The sequence below is a fragment of the Cheilinus undulatus genome, linkage group 20, assembly GCF_018320785.1.
Source record: "Cheilinus undulatus linkage group 20, ASM1832078v1, whole genome shotgun sequence".
Classification (NCBI taxonomy): domain Eukaryota; kingdom Metazoa; phylum Chordata; class Actinopteri; order Labriformes; family Labridae; genus Cheilinus; species Cheilinus undulatus.
In genome coordinates, this window is record NC_054884.1 from 29,417,458 (window position 1) to 29,434,645 (window position 17,188).

The window sequence follows — 17,188 nt, forward strand, 5'->3', positions numbered from 1 at the left end:
AAAAGGGCACATAGAAGGGGACATAAAAAGAAAAAAAGATAGAAGAGAGATTAGTGTCAGCTAGTGGCGTCAGGATGACAACAAGGCAGATCTACTGCAGTCGCGCAGCAGGAGGGGCGCCACACAAGAGCTGCACAACACCTTCATGAGCCTGGCATGACCATTCAGAGTGACTTACACCAACCACTGGGTGGTGACATAAGGAATGGCTGGTTAGCAATGCTCATAAGTGCTCATGAAGGTGTTTTGCAGGAAGAAGAAGGCCCTCCTGCTGTGTGACTGCTGCTATAGTGATACTACTCATGCTAGCTGGGCTACGACTAGCACAGACAGACAGTGAAACCATGGACAGAGAGGGAGACGGCATGGTTTCATGTGGGTGAGAGAGTGACCTTTATGTCCACAGAAAAGTGTCCGGGCCTCACAGATTTGTCCAATGACTGACAAGTAGAATTTTTTTTTAGCAGCAGGCGTAAGAATTATAAAGATTAACAGTCGTGATTATTGATTATGGTTTGATTTTGATTAGAAGAGCTCCTAATGACTACAGTAAGCAAAGAGATAGTGATGAGAGGTTAAGAGATGGTGATTTTAGAAGGACTTAAGAAACAATTTATCAATAGACAGACTAACTACAAGAATTTAGAGGCTTTGGTTTCCTTTGGAGATGTTTTTCAATAATCATCTTTATTGCCTTTTAGTGTTTTTTTGTCCATCGCGTACAACAAGAGCTCCACCGCTCACATACACACATAAATTGTAGCTAGCTAATCCATTTCTATTGCATAAAACAGTCACGAGGCCTGTGAATCGAGAAGGTCACCTCATCTTAAATAGACAGAGCAAAAAAACACACTGCCTTCATTGCCACCTTGTTTTCTTTTTGTTGCGGTGACTTAAACAGTAGTAGCTACACACCTTGAATAAAGTCTGAAGTTTACATGGAGACACTTCATCTATAAAAAGCATATCATAGAAACATAAAATAAAAATTTACAAACTAAAAAAACTAAAACAAAAAAACTACAAGTATTTCAAAGCGATCTTGTTCCATAAGCTTCATATAAGCACTTTAAAATCCCTATATACAAATTTATTTTGCAGCTAAATACATGGCAACAGCACCACTCTGGCTAGGAAATATATGAAAGATGTAAACAGCCCCAATGATAAAAGTCCAGTGGGCGACTGATAAGACCACAAACAACAGTATTTCATACAAAAGAGCTTGTAACACAGACTTCAGTAGTTATCACACGCTGTGTTTTAGTAGTAGACCATGTTTGTATTGAATAAAAAGCATTCACTGTTACTTTAAATGTCATATAGTCATTGGGAACATCACAGGATTGAATTATAATAATAAAAAATAACATTTGTGGAATTCTACTGGAATGACGTCGGGTATAAATAAAAAAATTCCCACAGATATTTGCAGGGTCAAAAGTGAAGAGATAAACAACAACAACAAAAAAAGAGAAGTTTCTGAGAGAGGAAGGACACTGAATCCAGAGTCACAAGGAGCGAGTCACATGAACGGAGTGTTCCATTTTAACTAAGAGGGTCCCGGCCTGCAAGCCGTCCAGTTTATCTAACAGGCGAGTGAAAGATAACCGCTGCAGCTGTCACCCTTATCATGGTTCCTCCCAATCTGCTCACTTATTTCACTTTCACTGCAACAAACACTGTTTATTCACATTTTACACTGACGCTGCTCCGCCTGATACAGTTATTTTCTTTTTTTAAGGCATGCCGCATTACAGACACATAAACTGAGATTGGTCCATAGGTCTGCATGCACGCACACTTGCAAACATTCACTCACACGCACACACGTACACATAAAGTGGCTGGTGAGCTAACTAACCTCTGTCTGGGGTCACTACCCTTTGGTAAGGATGGATTCTCTTGTCGTGGCGTCGTACCTTAGTGGTCATGGCACCTGCTTACAGCCATTTGACGTTCGCCAAAACAGAACACAGAAGGTTACTCATCAGAAAGACATCAAACAGTCCACCCATGGCACCAACATCAGTGAAACCAGGAATTTAAAAACAATAAGTCAAGGCTGAGGGTGAAAATAAGTCTAAGAGACAGAATTTTTTGTTGTTTTGTGGTCTTCTGTACTCTAAAGAAAGTATTATTCCAAATGGCTACTTTATCTCTAAGCTTCACTAGTAGATTCAACATCAGCTGTAAGCAAAGTCACTCTATAGCTCTGTGATTAAAATAAGCTTTAACATATATTAAATCACAAACAGCGGCGCTAAAATATCTACGGGTTCACTAACAAAAGTGTTAAAAGTTAAAAGCAGAAGCTGATCTATTATAAAAAGTTAAATAGCTGTCACACCACAACGCTAGTCTGCTAATACAAAGAGGAAATTAAACAGGAATGGACACTTGACTACAGAATGACTGTCGAGGAATCTGTCATCCTAAAGTATGAGCAAACTTTGAGTGTTTGCTCTGTGGGACAAGTATGTAAGGGAGGGGGTAAGAGAGAAAGGGGGAGAGGGGAAAGGGAGGGGAGGGTCTCTGCAAGCCAGTCCGTGTATGTGTGTGCTAGGAGGGGGGGTTGCTATCGCTTTTAGCCTTTGGTTGGGAAAGCCATACCTGCAAAAACACAGGGAGAGGGGACTGTTAGCCCAGCGATGAGCCTCAGCATGCACGTGCACAAGTCGAGGATGTATTACAAGAGCTGGATATGCCTGCCAGTTTATACCAATAGCACTCAAAGCAGAAATTTATGCATGCTTTTTTATGTATCTATGTTCTGCAAATTATGTCTATTTGTGCAGGTGCAACTTTGTTTACTGTAGTGCTGCCTATCAAGGCCAACATATTCTTGAATCTCAATGAGAGTTAAAATAGAAGAACATTAATGTAAAAATCAAAGCTATTCTAGTCTCTGCACTGCTAGTATTTGGCATCAGTGCATGCCATTTTTAAAGCTCATGTTTGGAATTTAAAGTAAGTGCCTTATTGATATCTTTAAATTATTATTTTTAAATCTCTAAAATCATCTGCTTTCTTTTATCAATCGAATACACCTCTCAGTGTAAGTCTTTGCTATTGCGATTGTTTGTGTGGCGTGCTTTTAAGTTCTTCATCAGACATCTACCCCCTGCCAGCAGCAGTTTCAGGCATTAAAGATAACTACAAAAAAGTAATCAGCCCTTTTTCCTATCATCTAGTTTGCTGTTGCATGTCATAAAGAGGCATCAACATTAGTTTCAATGTGTTTCACAGTCAGGGAAAAAATATGCACAGGAGCTTTAAAGTGGATCAATGGCATTTTGCTTGTATATGCACTGCTCACTGTTTGTTGGAAACTTTTTTTACAGTAGTGTTGCCTGTCTTGGCCAAGATATTCTTGAATCTTGATGAGAGTTAAGTAAGCGCATAAATGTAAAATATTTAAGTCCAGAAGTGTAACGCAATTACCTTTTAATTGAGCTGTTTTTAAAAGTAATTTGCAAAGAAATTTCTCTGTATTATTATTATTCAGAATCAATACATGCTATTTTTAAAGCTCCTGAGGAATTTGAAATTTCTGCTTATTCTTTATCTATAAAAGATGACTGTTGTATCACAAAAAACATCCTGCTTCCTTTTATTAATAAAATGTGTCTCTTAATGTAAGTGATTTCTATGTCTGTTTCTGCAGCGTGCTCCTAAGTACTCCATCTGATGCCTACCCCCCGCCAGCAGCAGTTTCAGCCATTAAAAATGACTACATAAAAATAATCTACCCTTTTTCCTTTCATCTAGTTTGCTTTTGCAGGTCATAAAGAGGCAACAAAGTTCCTTTCAATGTGTTTCATAAGTAGATAAAAAAATACCCAGAGGAGCTTTAAAGTAGAGGGGTGCAACCCTTTAAGATATTTAGGTCATGATTCTGCAGGTCTTGCAGTTTTTCATGTCTACTTCCTGTTTTATTTTGAAGTCATTCACCCTGGCCTCTATATCCAGTTCCTGCTACTTGTGTTTTCCACCTTTTGTATAAGCCCTGACCCTGATTACTCACACCTGTGCCAGTTCCTAGTCTTTCCTTCTGGTACTCGTTCTTGCATTCCCTCATGTCCTGACCCTCATGTATGACTTCTTGCCTGCCCTTTGACCCAGTCTTTTGTCTCCTGCTCGAGTGTTTGTATTATGTGTATTTTGCCTTATTTTGCACTGACTTTGACCTGAATAAAGTAAATCACTTTTTAAGCATCCCCACCAGAGTCTATTTTTGTATCCACTGTGTCTGAGTACTTGTGTAGAGAAGCAACTCTGAGAAATGGTGATACTTTTCCTCCTTTTAACAGCTCTGAGGTCTCACTGTGCTCTCACGAAAATGAAAATAATAATCAGAAAAAGGTGTAAAGTAACTGTGTGTGCTTCTTGTCATTGTCAGATACCCCACACTGCTGTTGTAGGTAAATATAGTATAAATGAGTAATGACTCGAGGTGAGATTAATCAGAAAGAAAAGTGAATAGAGTGTAGTACGGTTGTTATGGTATCAGATTTTTTAACTTGAATATCTACTATTTTATTAAAATTGGAGTGAGATACCTACTTTGATACCAAGGTCCTATATGCAAGGGGTGGAAAGTAACTAAGTGCATTGACTCACAGTACTGTAATCCAGTTGGGTTTTTTTTTGGGTACTTGTACTTTTTTTTTAGTACGTTTTTAGAGCAATACTTTTACAATATCTAGGGGGATGTGTGGGCGTAATTCTCTATCATGACTTGAACAGTGTTTGTATTTGTTTAGTTAAGTTTGGATGTTGTCGGTTGTACAGTGAGCCCTGCTTTGCTCATGTTTCTGGAGGATTGTTGTTGTTTTCGGTGTGAAACAAATTTACACCATGAGTGAAGTTATCCACTGTGTTAGAGCACCTGTGACTTTAGGTTCTCCTAAAAGATGCAGATTGCATCAGTATGCATTACCTTACTGTGAGGTTGATTCTCTGCTTTGTTCTTGCCAGAGGAGACTCACCTTGCCACAGGTGTTCAAAAGTTACAGCAGCTCTGTCACAGAGAAAATATTGAACACTTTCAAAAGTGTAGTTTAACTATATGTAGAGTTGACCAATAAAACCTTTTTTAAAAATTTCAGTTAACTCTATATGAGCTTAATTAACACTGTTAAATTTTAACTTTACCTGAACAACCTGGAGATCTACTCTTGTTATTCTTTCCAATGAGGAAAGATCAAATTTTAATGTTTACTTGAGGATAACAGCTGTGTACTTTTCCACCTCTGCCTGTATGCACCAAATATTTGGTCATTTAAATCACACAATTACCTTGACAATGTCTCAAATTTTTATACTATTATCTATCAAAATAACAGAGACTGTATTCATATCAAAAATGTTGACCACCTTAGACAGTAGTCATTGTGTCCCTTAAACAAGCTTATAATGAGTAATGGTTGAATTTTTGCAGTAAAGTTCAGCTGTATTTGTTGGGTTCAGTTTGTAAACTATGCCACTCAGTTAAATCAGCGCGTAGTGTTAGCTAAGACAGAAAGAGAGGCACATTTTAGAGAGCGTGCAAGTCAAAGACACAAACTCATTCACATGCAGTGATGCATTATGATGCAAAAGTGCCTTTCACCTCAAAACCTTTCAACCTGAGTGCTTGCTCTATTTGTTGGTGCTTTATGAATGAGCTTTATAAAAATACAGATGAGTGGGCAGGTAGGGAAATAAAGATTAGGAGTTTTGGGGGATTTCTGAGTTCAGCCAGAGGCTTGTGTCAACATAAAACAGCACACAGACAAAGAGATATTTACACATGCCGTTGGTTTGTGGGTGGCTGACTAGCTATAAGCTAAGGTCTGTAGTTGGGAGATATAACCCCTTAGACCCTGCATGTACATATGAGGACATTACCTTCCTACGACATCATAGTTTTTACTTTTAGACTTTTTAAGATATAAGATATATAGTTTGCGTACTTTGCTTGAAATATTAGGGAAATTTGCTAAGGCATTTTCAGGAATTTTCATGGACATTTTTGGGTATTTGCTTGGATTTTTTAAGAACATTCATGGAAATTTTGAGGACATGTTTGTATATTTTTAAATTTTCTTGGAAGTTTTGGGGGAAATTTGCTGAGTTTTTTATTCATGAGATTTGGAAATATTTTTTGTAAATTTGAATGGGAACTTGGGGGGAGGGTCCTGTGAAATTTTCAAGAATTTTCATGGAAATTTCAGGGAATTTGCAGGTTAATTTTCTTTGACATTTGGGGAATTTACCTCAAATTTTAAAATTCAACATGGAATTTTTCGGGAAATTTTTATGGAATATTTTAAAAAAATTATGGGCTACTTTTATGGGATACTTACATGTTTAAGAATTTTCACAGAAATTTCAGGCCATTTCTTCCAAATCTTGGAGATTTTTTTGTGTATTTAGGAAAGGAAATTTTCCAAAAAATTAAGAACTTTTAGCGTTGAAGTTGTTCATGCTTGGCCTTAACATGTCCTTGTGGTCCATCATCAAAGTAACTCCCCCATTCCTCTGTCAGTGACTGACTCCATTTCTGACTGACTGAAGACCTCCTCACATCTGACTGGCTGGCCAACACACTGCCAAATCAGATGCTGTAGAACTGATCCAGTTTTGTATTTTCTGCAGACACAGGATCATCAGGAGATTTATGGACATCCTTTACGGTCAAAACTAATTGCCGTTCAAAGACTAGGCTGAGCTTTTTGACTTGTCAGGTCCTACTGATCCAAAATAAGTGGGAGAAACTAAAAAAGTGTTCCAATCAAAGGCTCAGGTCTCAGGAGGTTAAAGGCAAAATGTTCTACCACTTTCCCACCTTTAACACAATCCCCTGTGGTCTAAGTGATCATCTGTGACATGTTTTTGTCAAATGATAACATGGACCAAGCACCAGAGGAGGTTTTTGACCCTGTATAAACCAGCTCCAAACAGCCTGTCTCAGGACAACTGGCTTTGGTGTATGTCTCTTTAATTGGAAATGAGCTTCCTCTTGCCACGCCCCTCTTTTCCATGGGCTGTGCTGACACAAGTACAGCTGTAAGCTTCCATGGCTGTGGATGGAGGTGCAGGTGAGGGGGAGCTTATATTATAATGACTCACGGAGACATCACAAGGAGCACCAAAATCATCAGGTTTCATGTTTTTAAACATTGGCGGACCATGGACAAAGGACCGAGTTGGCCTGTTTTACTTTTGTGGGTTGGTAGATACTCCAGATACCTAAATATATGTGAAAAAATACTGAAAAAAGTAGTTTTTTCCTGTTATGCCCTCTTTGAAAGATGGCATAAATGGTTGAATTTTCAAGAGTTGTGTTTTGCTTCTTGTCCTAATGCACCTTTATTTACAATTCTGTTGGCTGCAAGTTTAGAAGAAGTTGAAAATAAATGCTTGATGAATGTTTGAGACGTGTTCTTCCTTAGACTCTAGAGATGCTTCTGTCACCCTGATGTCGTTCTTCTTCATGTGAAGTGTAAGGGAAATAAAGATGGATAGATATCATCTAAAGCAGTGGTCAAGTGCCAGCTTTTCCTGGTCTAATTTATATATTTTTGTTTAAATATTTTTATTTTCTTTCAAATTTATGTAATTTCTAAGCTCTAACAGTGAGATCAGTCCCTATAGTGCAGCCAGCCACAAGGGGGCGATTGAGATATTTTAGCTGAATATTTCTATGGCTGTTATGTTATTGTTTGGTTTTATGCTAATATGCTGCGTAAAAACACCTGAAGCCAAAAGATACTACAGAAAATATCATTTTTCATCCAGAATGGACTGATAAATACGTGTTTAACATGCATTACATTTGCTCATAATGGCTGACAGGTGGATTGGATGAAACATTAAAACATTCCTGATTAAACTGTTTCAATCTCAGTTGTTTTTGGTGTCATTTTAATGGCTGTATTGAGTTTTAAAAAACAGTATTCCACAGTATATTTTTTCCTTTGAATTTGATAATGTCCTGGGGGCTGAATAGGAAGATCTGGGGGGGCCTAATGTGGACCCTGGGCCAGCAGTTGATGATCACTGGCTTAAAGGTTCAAATTAAATCCTACACTTGAGCAGAGATTCTGTGACTCGTTTTTGTTGTTTTTGACATTCAAATTAAATAAAATCTTCTGGTTTGGTTGTTTTATTAAGTCACTGCTTTGTTATTAAACAGAAAATTCAACATTCAAATTGAGATTCTGAGCTTTTTATGAGGGAATCAAAAGTTAGAGATTAATTTGTGTAGAGGCATCTACTGGAGTCAGTATCCAGTTCTCATAATACATCCATTGACCAGGTATGTAAGTGATGAACTTTTGATTTGTAAATACCTAATACTCCAGTTGAGTCAATCGGATATTCCAATATGGAGGGCGTGAGTGTGTAGGGGTACTCGTAGGGTGTGTAGATGATCCCAGACTCGGGCCCTTGCTGCACAAGCGCCGGGTGCGGGTTTCCTCCCGGCACAAGGGCCGAGCTCTGAATCTGACGAATCAGTGGCATGATGGTCGGCGTGGTGACTGGGGCGGGGTTACGCAGGGTGGGAGGCAGGACGGGCGTCGGGCCTGTGATGATCCGAGGGGCCTGAGGGGTCGCTAGAGGGAAGGCGGCGGTGGCTGCGCAGCACACGAACATACGATAATGCAAGTATGCGCACACCCACACATCCGCGGGCACACAAGTACAATAGACAGGGAAGAAGAAGAAGACAAACAGACCATTTAACAGCAGAAACAGAGGCATTGTTCATATATACAGTGGAGTCCTGTACCCAGACCCCTCCTCTGTCACCCACCAACCCTCCTCCACATGCATTATGATGTCAGCCTTACGCGTCTTGACATTGGCGTCTCTGTAGGTCCCATTGAGAATGGCCAGCTCCATCAGCTGCATTTTCTTCAGGTTGTCCTCCCCCTCAGCCTACGCCACAAACACAAAGAGAGAAACACAATCAGCTTATTTAGTCAGCAAAGGTTACAGTATGCAGAAATAAAACATGATTTGATTTACGCTCCACTGCAGAACTTTCAATTTGTGTCAACTTTGGCACCCTCTTTGCTGATCTTGTCTTGTAAATGTATAAAATGCTCTTTCCTTTCTTTTATTAAAAACTATTTTGTGGGCTTTATAAAGAAGAGAGAGTAGAGAGTGAAACGCACCAAATAGTTTCACTGGTGAGAGTTAGGAGAGTGTGTTCAGGGCTTTAGTCCAGAGTTTCCCAAATTTGACCATGCCAAGGACCCCCCTCTGGCAGGAATACCCTTCTCACAAAATGTTTGTATTTTTCTTACATAATGGTGGCAAATGTCACAAATTAAACCTACAATTTGTTATAATATTTCCTAATTTTATTGCCATTATCAGTCTTGTTTTACATTTCATTAATTCAGCACCCTTTTTTGTGAAGTTGTAGTCTTCGGTCTAGTAAAGACCAAAGAAAAGAGACCATCGTAAAAGATTGTAAATACAGTTCTAGCTGTATGAACTTAGCCGAATCAGACCAGCTGATACTGTTGTCTGTGTTTCAGACTGTCAAATCTTCAACAGCTGGTTTGTGGGCATTACAAACAAATATATCGTACATGGGAACTGGAAATCTTCTTTTACGGACTATAAATGCCAACAAAAAGTTGTTTGAAGCAGAAAATTTTGCCTGAGGTAAATTTAACATTTACAACTGATATTTTAGCTGTAAAATCCGCCTGTTCCAGCTGTAAGTATTGCCTGTACGAGTAAAGAAGTTAGTGGAGTTTTAGGCTAGACCAACAGACCAAAGTCAGCTGATCTACTCATCCTACAACTTTAAATTGGTTGCTTTAAGGCCTGAAGTATTAGGTCCAACCTACATTTAAATATCAGCATATTGAATACCTGCAATATCCAATGCAATGCCATGAATTCTTCGATAAAATCATACTGTAAAGGTGTCGGTTTAGCTCATGGGTAGAACAGGAGTCCATATACACAGGCTGTAGTCTTCAGTGCACTGGTTGTAGGTTTAATTCCCAGTCTCCATGCTGTTTGGTGCATGTTTCCCCCCACTCTCTCTCCCCATGTTTCCTGTCTCTTGTCAGCTGTCCTATCATAATAAAGGCAATAAAATATTTTTTTTATAAATTGACATTTGGTATGGACAAACATAGAAGTAAATCTGTGAATCTTAAAATCTCTTTCACAGATAATGCAATTGATATTTTTAGCTTTGTTCCATTTGGTTCCCTTTTCCTACGTTTCTGTGACACCCCCCCCTCCTCTCTGTGCATCAAGGCGACTCCCCAGGGGGTCTAGACTCCCACTTTGAAAAACACTGCTGTATCCTCTGATCATGGGGGGCGTGCTCTGACAGCTGAGCTACACCAGCACTCTATATAATGTTTGCTCAAATTGAAGTAGGCTTGTAATGATTCAAGGATTTAAACTTTGATAAAATACTAGCAAATCAGACAATATCATTACCAAAGCGACAACATAATTTCTTCTTTTTAGTGAATGACAATTGCAGACAAACTTCTGCATATTGTCCAGATCTTTATTATGTTTAATATTCTTTAAATTTAGACAGGTTTCATGAGTTTTCCTACAACTTTTGACCATTTTCTCCTCTCCTAAACACCAGTCTTGCAAATCAGACATAGTTTTTTTCAAACTTTTGGGGTTTTTTTTTTTATACAATTGATCACTCCTAATTTTTGTATTCTGATTTTATAATCTCTACCCCTTTTTTTTATTTTTTTTATTTATTGTTTAAAACTTTATTCTATCCTTCAATATCTTAAATGCTCCTGCATCTCTCTAGTCCTTAAGTCTTCTGTAGTTGGGTTCCTGTGTTGCCTTAATTCGTCTAGGTTATTTTGAGTTTTTAAATTTTTTTTCCTTAGCTTCAAATGAAATGTTCTTGGGTTCTCATAATTTGTCTCTTTGATTGTTATGATGTTTGGGTTAAAATATTACTGCATTTTTCAGGGCTCTTTGGGTGTTGTTTTCGTCTCTCTTGTTGTGTCTGATTATTGGGTTTATCTTGAGCACGGGTAGAACAATTGTTGTGTTTTATTGGTTTTATCTTGAGCTCTGGTATACCAATTGTTTTGTTTTTTAATGATGTTTTCTGCAGCACTTTGGAAACGTTCAGTTTATAAAATGTGCTATATAAATAAAGTGGATTGGATTGGTTTTTATGCCTGTGTTGTGCTATAATGCTTTGTTTAATTTGTGCCTCTGCTTACTGTCAAAGCACTTTGTAAACCTCTGTTTTAAAAGGTGCTTTACAAATAAAGTTATCATCATTACTGTCATTATAATCATTATGACAGAGATTGTATCATCAAATGCATGTAGGGTCAAAAATGATCAAAGTAAAGTGCAGCCTTTGTTGGCAGATGCTACACTTTACAGATACAAATCATGGTTCTGATCACTTTTTGAAGATAAAGTCTGTTTTTGTCGTTGTTTGCATTGTCTGAAATGGACTCCATCATCAGACCTTGAACACACCACACAGAGGATATATTCAGTGTCAAACATGCTAGCTTCTTAGCTCCAGTTACAGCGTGGTGAAAAGCCTGACTGATTTACAGTCCGACAGCAAGGTCGACCGGGTTAAACCAACACCTATCATTAACATCACCCTCCTCGCTCACACATACATCCACAAACACAGATTAACAGGTGTTCAGCTCCTGATTGCCTTCAGTTGTTCTCACATCTTTTTACTTTTGGAGTTGGCTGATACCGTGCTGTGATTGGAGCGGAAGTAGCGGCTGATTGCTGCAATAGAAATCCCCCTGCTGGTCTTTTCAGCCTGTTTCTATTGTTGTGAATAATGCCAAAGAAGAAGAAAGAAGGAGGATTGTGATTTTTAAAATATGTGCTTTTGTGATTGCGTGTCAAACAGGACAATTTAAAGAATGTGTAAGCCCGTGTTTGTGCAATGTGCTCGTGTTTCTGTTTGGTGGTGTATGGTTATGCGTGCATGTGTGTCCGTAGGGGGGGACGTAGGTGGGCCGGAGAATGTGAGAAATGTTGAGGAGTGCAATCAAAATGTCCTCTTGTGCGGACAACAAAAAAAGAGGAGAGAAAAAGGAATACTGTAGCCAGTAGTTTGGGAATGAAGTGAGTTGTGAACGAGTGAAAGGAGTGATGGAGTGGGGAGAACAAGTGAACAGACTCTCCATTCATTCCCGCAGCCTTTCAAACAACCCGGGGTTACCATGGAAACCCCTTTATGCGTGTTCCCTAATTACCCTAACCCCTTACACATACTCTCTCACACACACAAAAACACAAAAAAGACACAAACACACACTTTTTGGACTGACAATCCCCTTCCCCCTTCCATGCATACCAACACAGTGAACCCTCATCCAGTCACACAGCTTTCCATCAAGCCCACTCCGTTATTTCTGACAGGTTCGGACTCGTACTCACAGCGGGCACGAGAAGTTTCTTGACCTCGTTGATGGCCCGCTGGAGCTTGATCTTGGCGCGGTTGTGTGTGTCCTCCACCGTGATCAGGACGTGGAGATCCTCGCTGAGGTGCTCCCAGTTGGGCTTCCCTCGGTTCATCTCCTCCTGAAACACAAAACACATTTTAAAGGGTCCGTTTGAATGCAGCACACATGCTCGGGCCATCACTGCAGAGAGGGAACAGGATGTCTTCTTGTTTGGCTCTGGGTTTGTTGGACTGGTCTCAAGCTGAACACACAAACACTCACAAAGCTCAAGGTCGTTCAATGCTGCTTCGTAAGTGTTAGCTAACCCATGTTGCTCCTCAGTTGTTACACATATGTGGTGTAGCGTTTTACTGAAAGCAAGCAGATTCTTCCAGTAACTTTTGCATGAATCAGACATTTTTTCCCATTGGTTCTTATCTCATCTCTCTCACTTTATCAAAAAAAAAAAGATGTTTATAAGAAAAGTAGCATGAATGGATGAATCATGACAAAAGTCAATATCCAGTAAAAGTACAAAACACTCACACTGTTCCTTAACTTGTTGCTCCTCTTCCCTGTTGTCAATTCAACAAAACAGGTGCACAAAGTCCGATTTGGAAAACATACACATAAGTCTGGTTTTCTCATCTTTTAGAGTATTGTAATACTCTGTGCTGTTTCAGTGCTTCAAAAAAGCAGTGTTGAGTTCATCGAGGAGGCATTTTTGTCATGCTTTTCTCAAAATCGTCTTCACATATTCCAGTTGAAAGTGGGTGAAGTGATTTATGACACAGTATGAAATGCTTTAGGACTAAGATACTTCAAGATTATTGGACTTTAAACTAGGGGTCAACTGTTACTGGTTTCTCAGGGAAGATTTTAAAATGGATTATAAGTCAGTTAATAAGACAGATATCTGATATTTGGAACTGATTTGCATTTACAGCAAAAACAGTTTCAGTTTAACAAGGGATGCATGACATCGGCAAGATACTGATATCAGCATGTATGAAAATTTCTGCCTATATTGACAAATAATATATCAGCTGTAAATCCCAACCTATATCAGCCGATGTGGGCCTATATCAGCTGTCAATCTTAGCCCATATAAGAAACATATATTGGACTGTGCTGCTATAAAGATCTTAAATGCTGGATAATATCAACTGTAAATATTAGGCTTTATTGGCTGTAAATATTGGCCATTATCAGCGGTAAATACTGACATATCAGATGTAAATATTTGCTGATATCAGCTGCAAATACAAGCCAATATTGGCCTTGAATACAGCCTATATGACTGTTAATATGAGCCTTTATCAGCTGTTATTACTGACTTAAATCAGCTGTAAATATTGGCCTATATCGACTATACATACCAGCCAATATTGGCTGTAAATACTGGCCTATATGACTATAAATATGAGCTTTCATCAGCTGTGATTCTTGGCTTATATCAAATGTAAATATTGGCAAATATTGGCTATCACTACAGGCCCATATCAACTGTAAATATCTGTCTTTTTAAGCTATATATATATACTGCCATATCACCTGAAAATATTGGCCAATATCAAGTGTTAATACCAGCCAATACTGGCCGTGTATACCGGCCTATATGACTGATAATATGGGCCTTGATCAGCTGTAGTTACTGACCTAAATCTGCTGTAAATATTGGTCTACATCAACTGTAAATACTAGCCAATATCAGCTATAAATACTGGCAAATATGATCGTAACTATGAGCCCTTAACAGCTGTAATTTCTGGCTTATATCAGATGTAAATATTGGCCTACATCAGGTGTAAATACCAGCTAATATTGGCAGTGAATACCAACCTATATGACTATAAATATGAGCCTTTATCAGCTGTAATTACTGACTTAATGCAGCTGTAAATGTACCAGCCAAGTTTTAGGTTAACAAAATCTGTCTACTCTGGTACTTTTTAATGATAACATTTTTCAACTCACTTTTATTGATGATATTGAGGCTTGTAGTTATGCATAGATCTGGCTGACAGATGTTTGTGTTGTATTTGTTTGCAAGGAAGCTCAAGGTCCCTCTCAGTTTCATCACTTTGCCTGTTTGTAGCTTCAAAATTCATCTTTAGAAACCAGCGGGTGACATCATGGAAGCTATATCCATGCTTCATACAGTCCACATTTCCTATTTTAAAGAGTAGGAGTAATTTATTAGCTTTGTTTTTGCACAGTAAGAAAGTAGTTTTATTTCTGAATGATACACCATCTGTACAGAGCAACTAGCATGATTGTAAAAAATGTTTTATATCCCAAACAGTCAGTTAATCAAACAAACCTCACTGAATGAGCTGTAATGAAAATCAAAGTGAGTTGAAAGCCCTGGTTAAAGCTGAAATGTTGAAGTCTCGTGTGCAAGGAGATTGTATCCTCTGGGAATGTTTTGTCAAGTGAGATGTATCATTTTGAAAAACACCAAAAGTCAACATCTTTCTCTCGTCTCCCCCTGTTGCCTCCCACTGTGTCTCTGTTTTCCTTCCTCTCTGACTCTCTGTGTGTGTCTCTCTCTCTTTCTCTGAGGGGTGTGCGGGGTAGGGAATGTTCTGGAGAGAGAGAGAGAGGGTGGGCTGGAATGCTGGACTGTCTCCACCTGCCGTTTGGAAAGCTTGAGCCGACTCCATCCAACAGCAAACACCAGGGGAGAGGAAGGGAGAACAGATGGAGCAAACACCAGGAGAGAAAAACTGCACCAAAAACTTGTTTTCAACACAGATAGACGGACATAGAGATGGATACCGAGATAGATACTGGTGCACTGGTTCAGTTCCAAGTGTTCGGATCACTCAAGCTCCAATAATTTCTCAGTCAAATGGAAACAAAATATATCAAACTGTTTCATCCATTTAATAATAAGGCTCTGAAAACCATGAACACCTTGACCTCATTTATTTGTGTTGTTATTGTTGAGTTTTAATGTGTGTCAAAATGAGAGCAATTTGAGGCATATTGAGAGAATTATAGTAAAAAGCAAACAGTATTCAAAATAACATGTCTCAACCAAAGTTTCTGCAAGTTTTTAGTTTTAACTCTGCTGAAATTAATAAAAATCATTGGCTGGATGTTTGGTGAAGCAAACAGAGATCTTTAAAGGCTGCACATACATTTTATGTAATGCTTCACGTCTTTTTGTGGACAGTATGAAGACTAATAACTCTCTTTTTTATGCTTTAAGTGAATGAGGCTACAGCTTGTTAGCTTAACTTAGCATAAAGACTGGACAAAGGGGTAAACTGCTAGCTTGACAATGTCTGAATGTGGCAAAATGTGACTAACAGCACGTCTAAAGCTTGCAATGTTAAGAAATTAGACCACATATAAATATAATTTCTGCAAACTAGCTGCAGTATAAACCAGTACAAATGCTTCCTCCATGTTAACAGATGGGACACATGCAAACTATATGGTTTAAGTACACATCACATACGTTTTTATCAAACTTAGATTCTGTTGTGGTTGTTTTTTGCTATCATATCGATTTATGTCCAAGTCTTTATTTTGCTATGAGTTTGATTTGGTGCAAAAAAGAGCTGCTGTAATGTCATAATTAACAGCTCTGTTGACAAATGCCGCTCCTCCCAGCACTCTCAGTCAGATTAGCAGAGAAGAGGAGGAAAGGTGAGAGAAAATGTAACGGAAGCTAACAAGCTGGTCATTGAACTTTCCATGTCTGTGGAAAGTTCACTGACACATGTCTGCTTCTGATTTAAGGATCTGTTCTGTAATGTTTTAAACATTTCATTAGCGAGTTAAATGTGTGCGTCAGTCCAGTGTGGCGGTAGTCTTGTGGTTCCACCAGCCAAGTACAATCTCTGCACGTCCTGGCCCAAATTGTGTCACCAGCACAATATGTTGGCACTGATGAGGTCCTTCTGCCTTTACTTTAGATAGCAAAAGGAGCCAGATACACAGTCCATATTACATACAGGCACTGATTAACAACAGGGGCGTGTCTAGACTTTGTGGCACAGGCTACAAACTCTCCTTCCTCCATGTTACCAGATGCCCGACTGGAGCACCAACTTATGCACCTCAGGCATGAAGTCTGCACGATTACACACAAGAATAAAAAGCATACACTACCCTCTATGTCTCCACCTCATATCTGCTTTAACTACTAATATTTTAAGTATTTACAAATGTTACATCCTCTGTATAGTTTTCTTTTTTAATTTTTTGAGGTTCTATGCCTTTATCTGTTTCCAAAGATTATTTTGTAGGCTTTTTGCCTTGGTAAGATAGGACAGCTGATGATAGACAGGAAATAAAAGGAGAGAGCTGGAAAGACGTGCACCAAATATGCCCCAGGTTCAGGATTTGATCCTGTGATCAGTGAAATTAGGACTGAAGCCTCTGTACATGGTGGCTTCTGAGCTGAACTGGCACCATTTTCTGCCTTTTTTTAACAAGGATAGAGTAGGAAACCAGTAATGTGGGATGGGAAAAAAGCCTGAGGGTCAGAGTTGGATGTGGGCAGCCAACTTCAGCCAGTGTTAATATTGACAGCTATTTTTAATTTTAGTCTTAGTCTTAATATTAAATGCATTTTAGTTCTAGTCACATTTTAGTCATTTCAACCCTTTATAGTTTAGTTGACGAAGACTCAAAAACATTTTAGTATAGCTGTAGTCATCCTTACATTTAAGTCTTTACTTTTAGAGGACTTATTTATTCTCTTGCCTAAATCTGGTACCAAATAATGGTAG

General features: G+C 38.7%; 1 protein-coding gene across 5 annotated transcripts in view; it reads right to left on the bottom strand.

Annotated features, from left to right (window-relative positions):
• Positions 1–17,188, bottom strand: part of qki2 (QKI, KH domain containing, RNA binding 2) — a 37,107-nt gene that overhangs the window by 6,646 nt on the left and 13,273 nt on the right. The window contains exons 4-8 of one of the 5 annotated variants that reach the window (XM_041816079.1): positions 12,436–12,579; positions 8,844–8,931; positions 8,343–8,627; positions 2,617–2,640; positions 1,868–1,942 (exon numbers count right to left, since the gene is read on the bottom strand). In XM_041816079.1, coding sequence (XP_041672013.1) covers positions 1,868–1,942; positions 2,617–2,640; positions 8,343–8,627; positions 8,844–8,931; positions 12,436–12,579 — 616 coding nt within the window. Of the gene's footprint in view, positions 1–3; positions 2,641–8,342; positions 8,628–8,843; positions 8,932–12,435; positions 12,580–17,188 lie in introns of those variants that run through there. The other 4 variants (XM_041816082.1, XM_041816081.1, XM_041816083.1 and 1 more) reach the window with 4 other exon arrangements.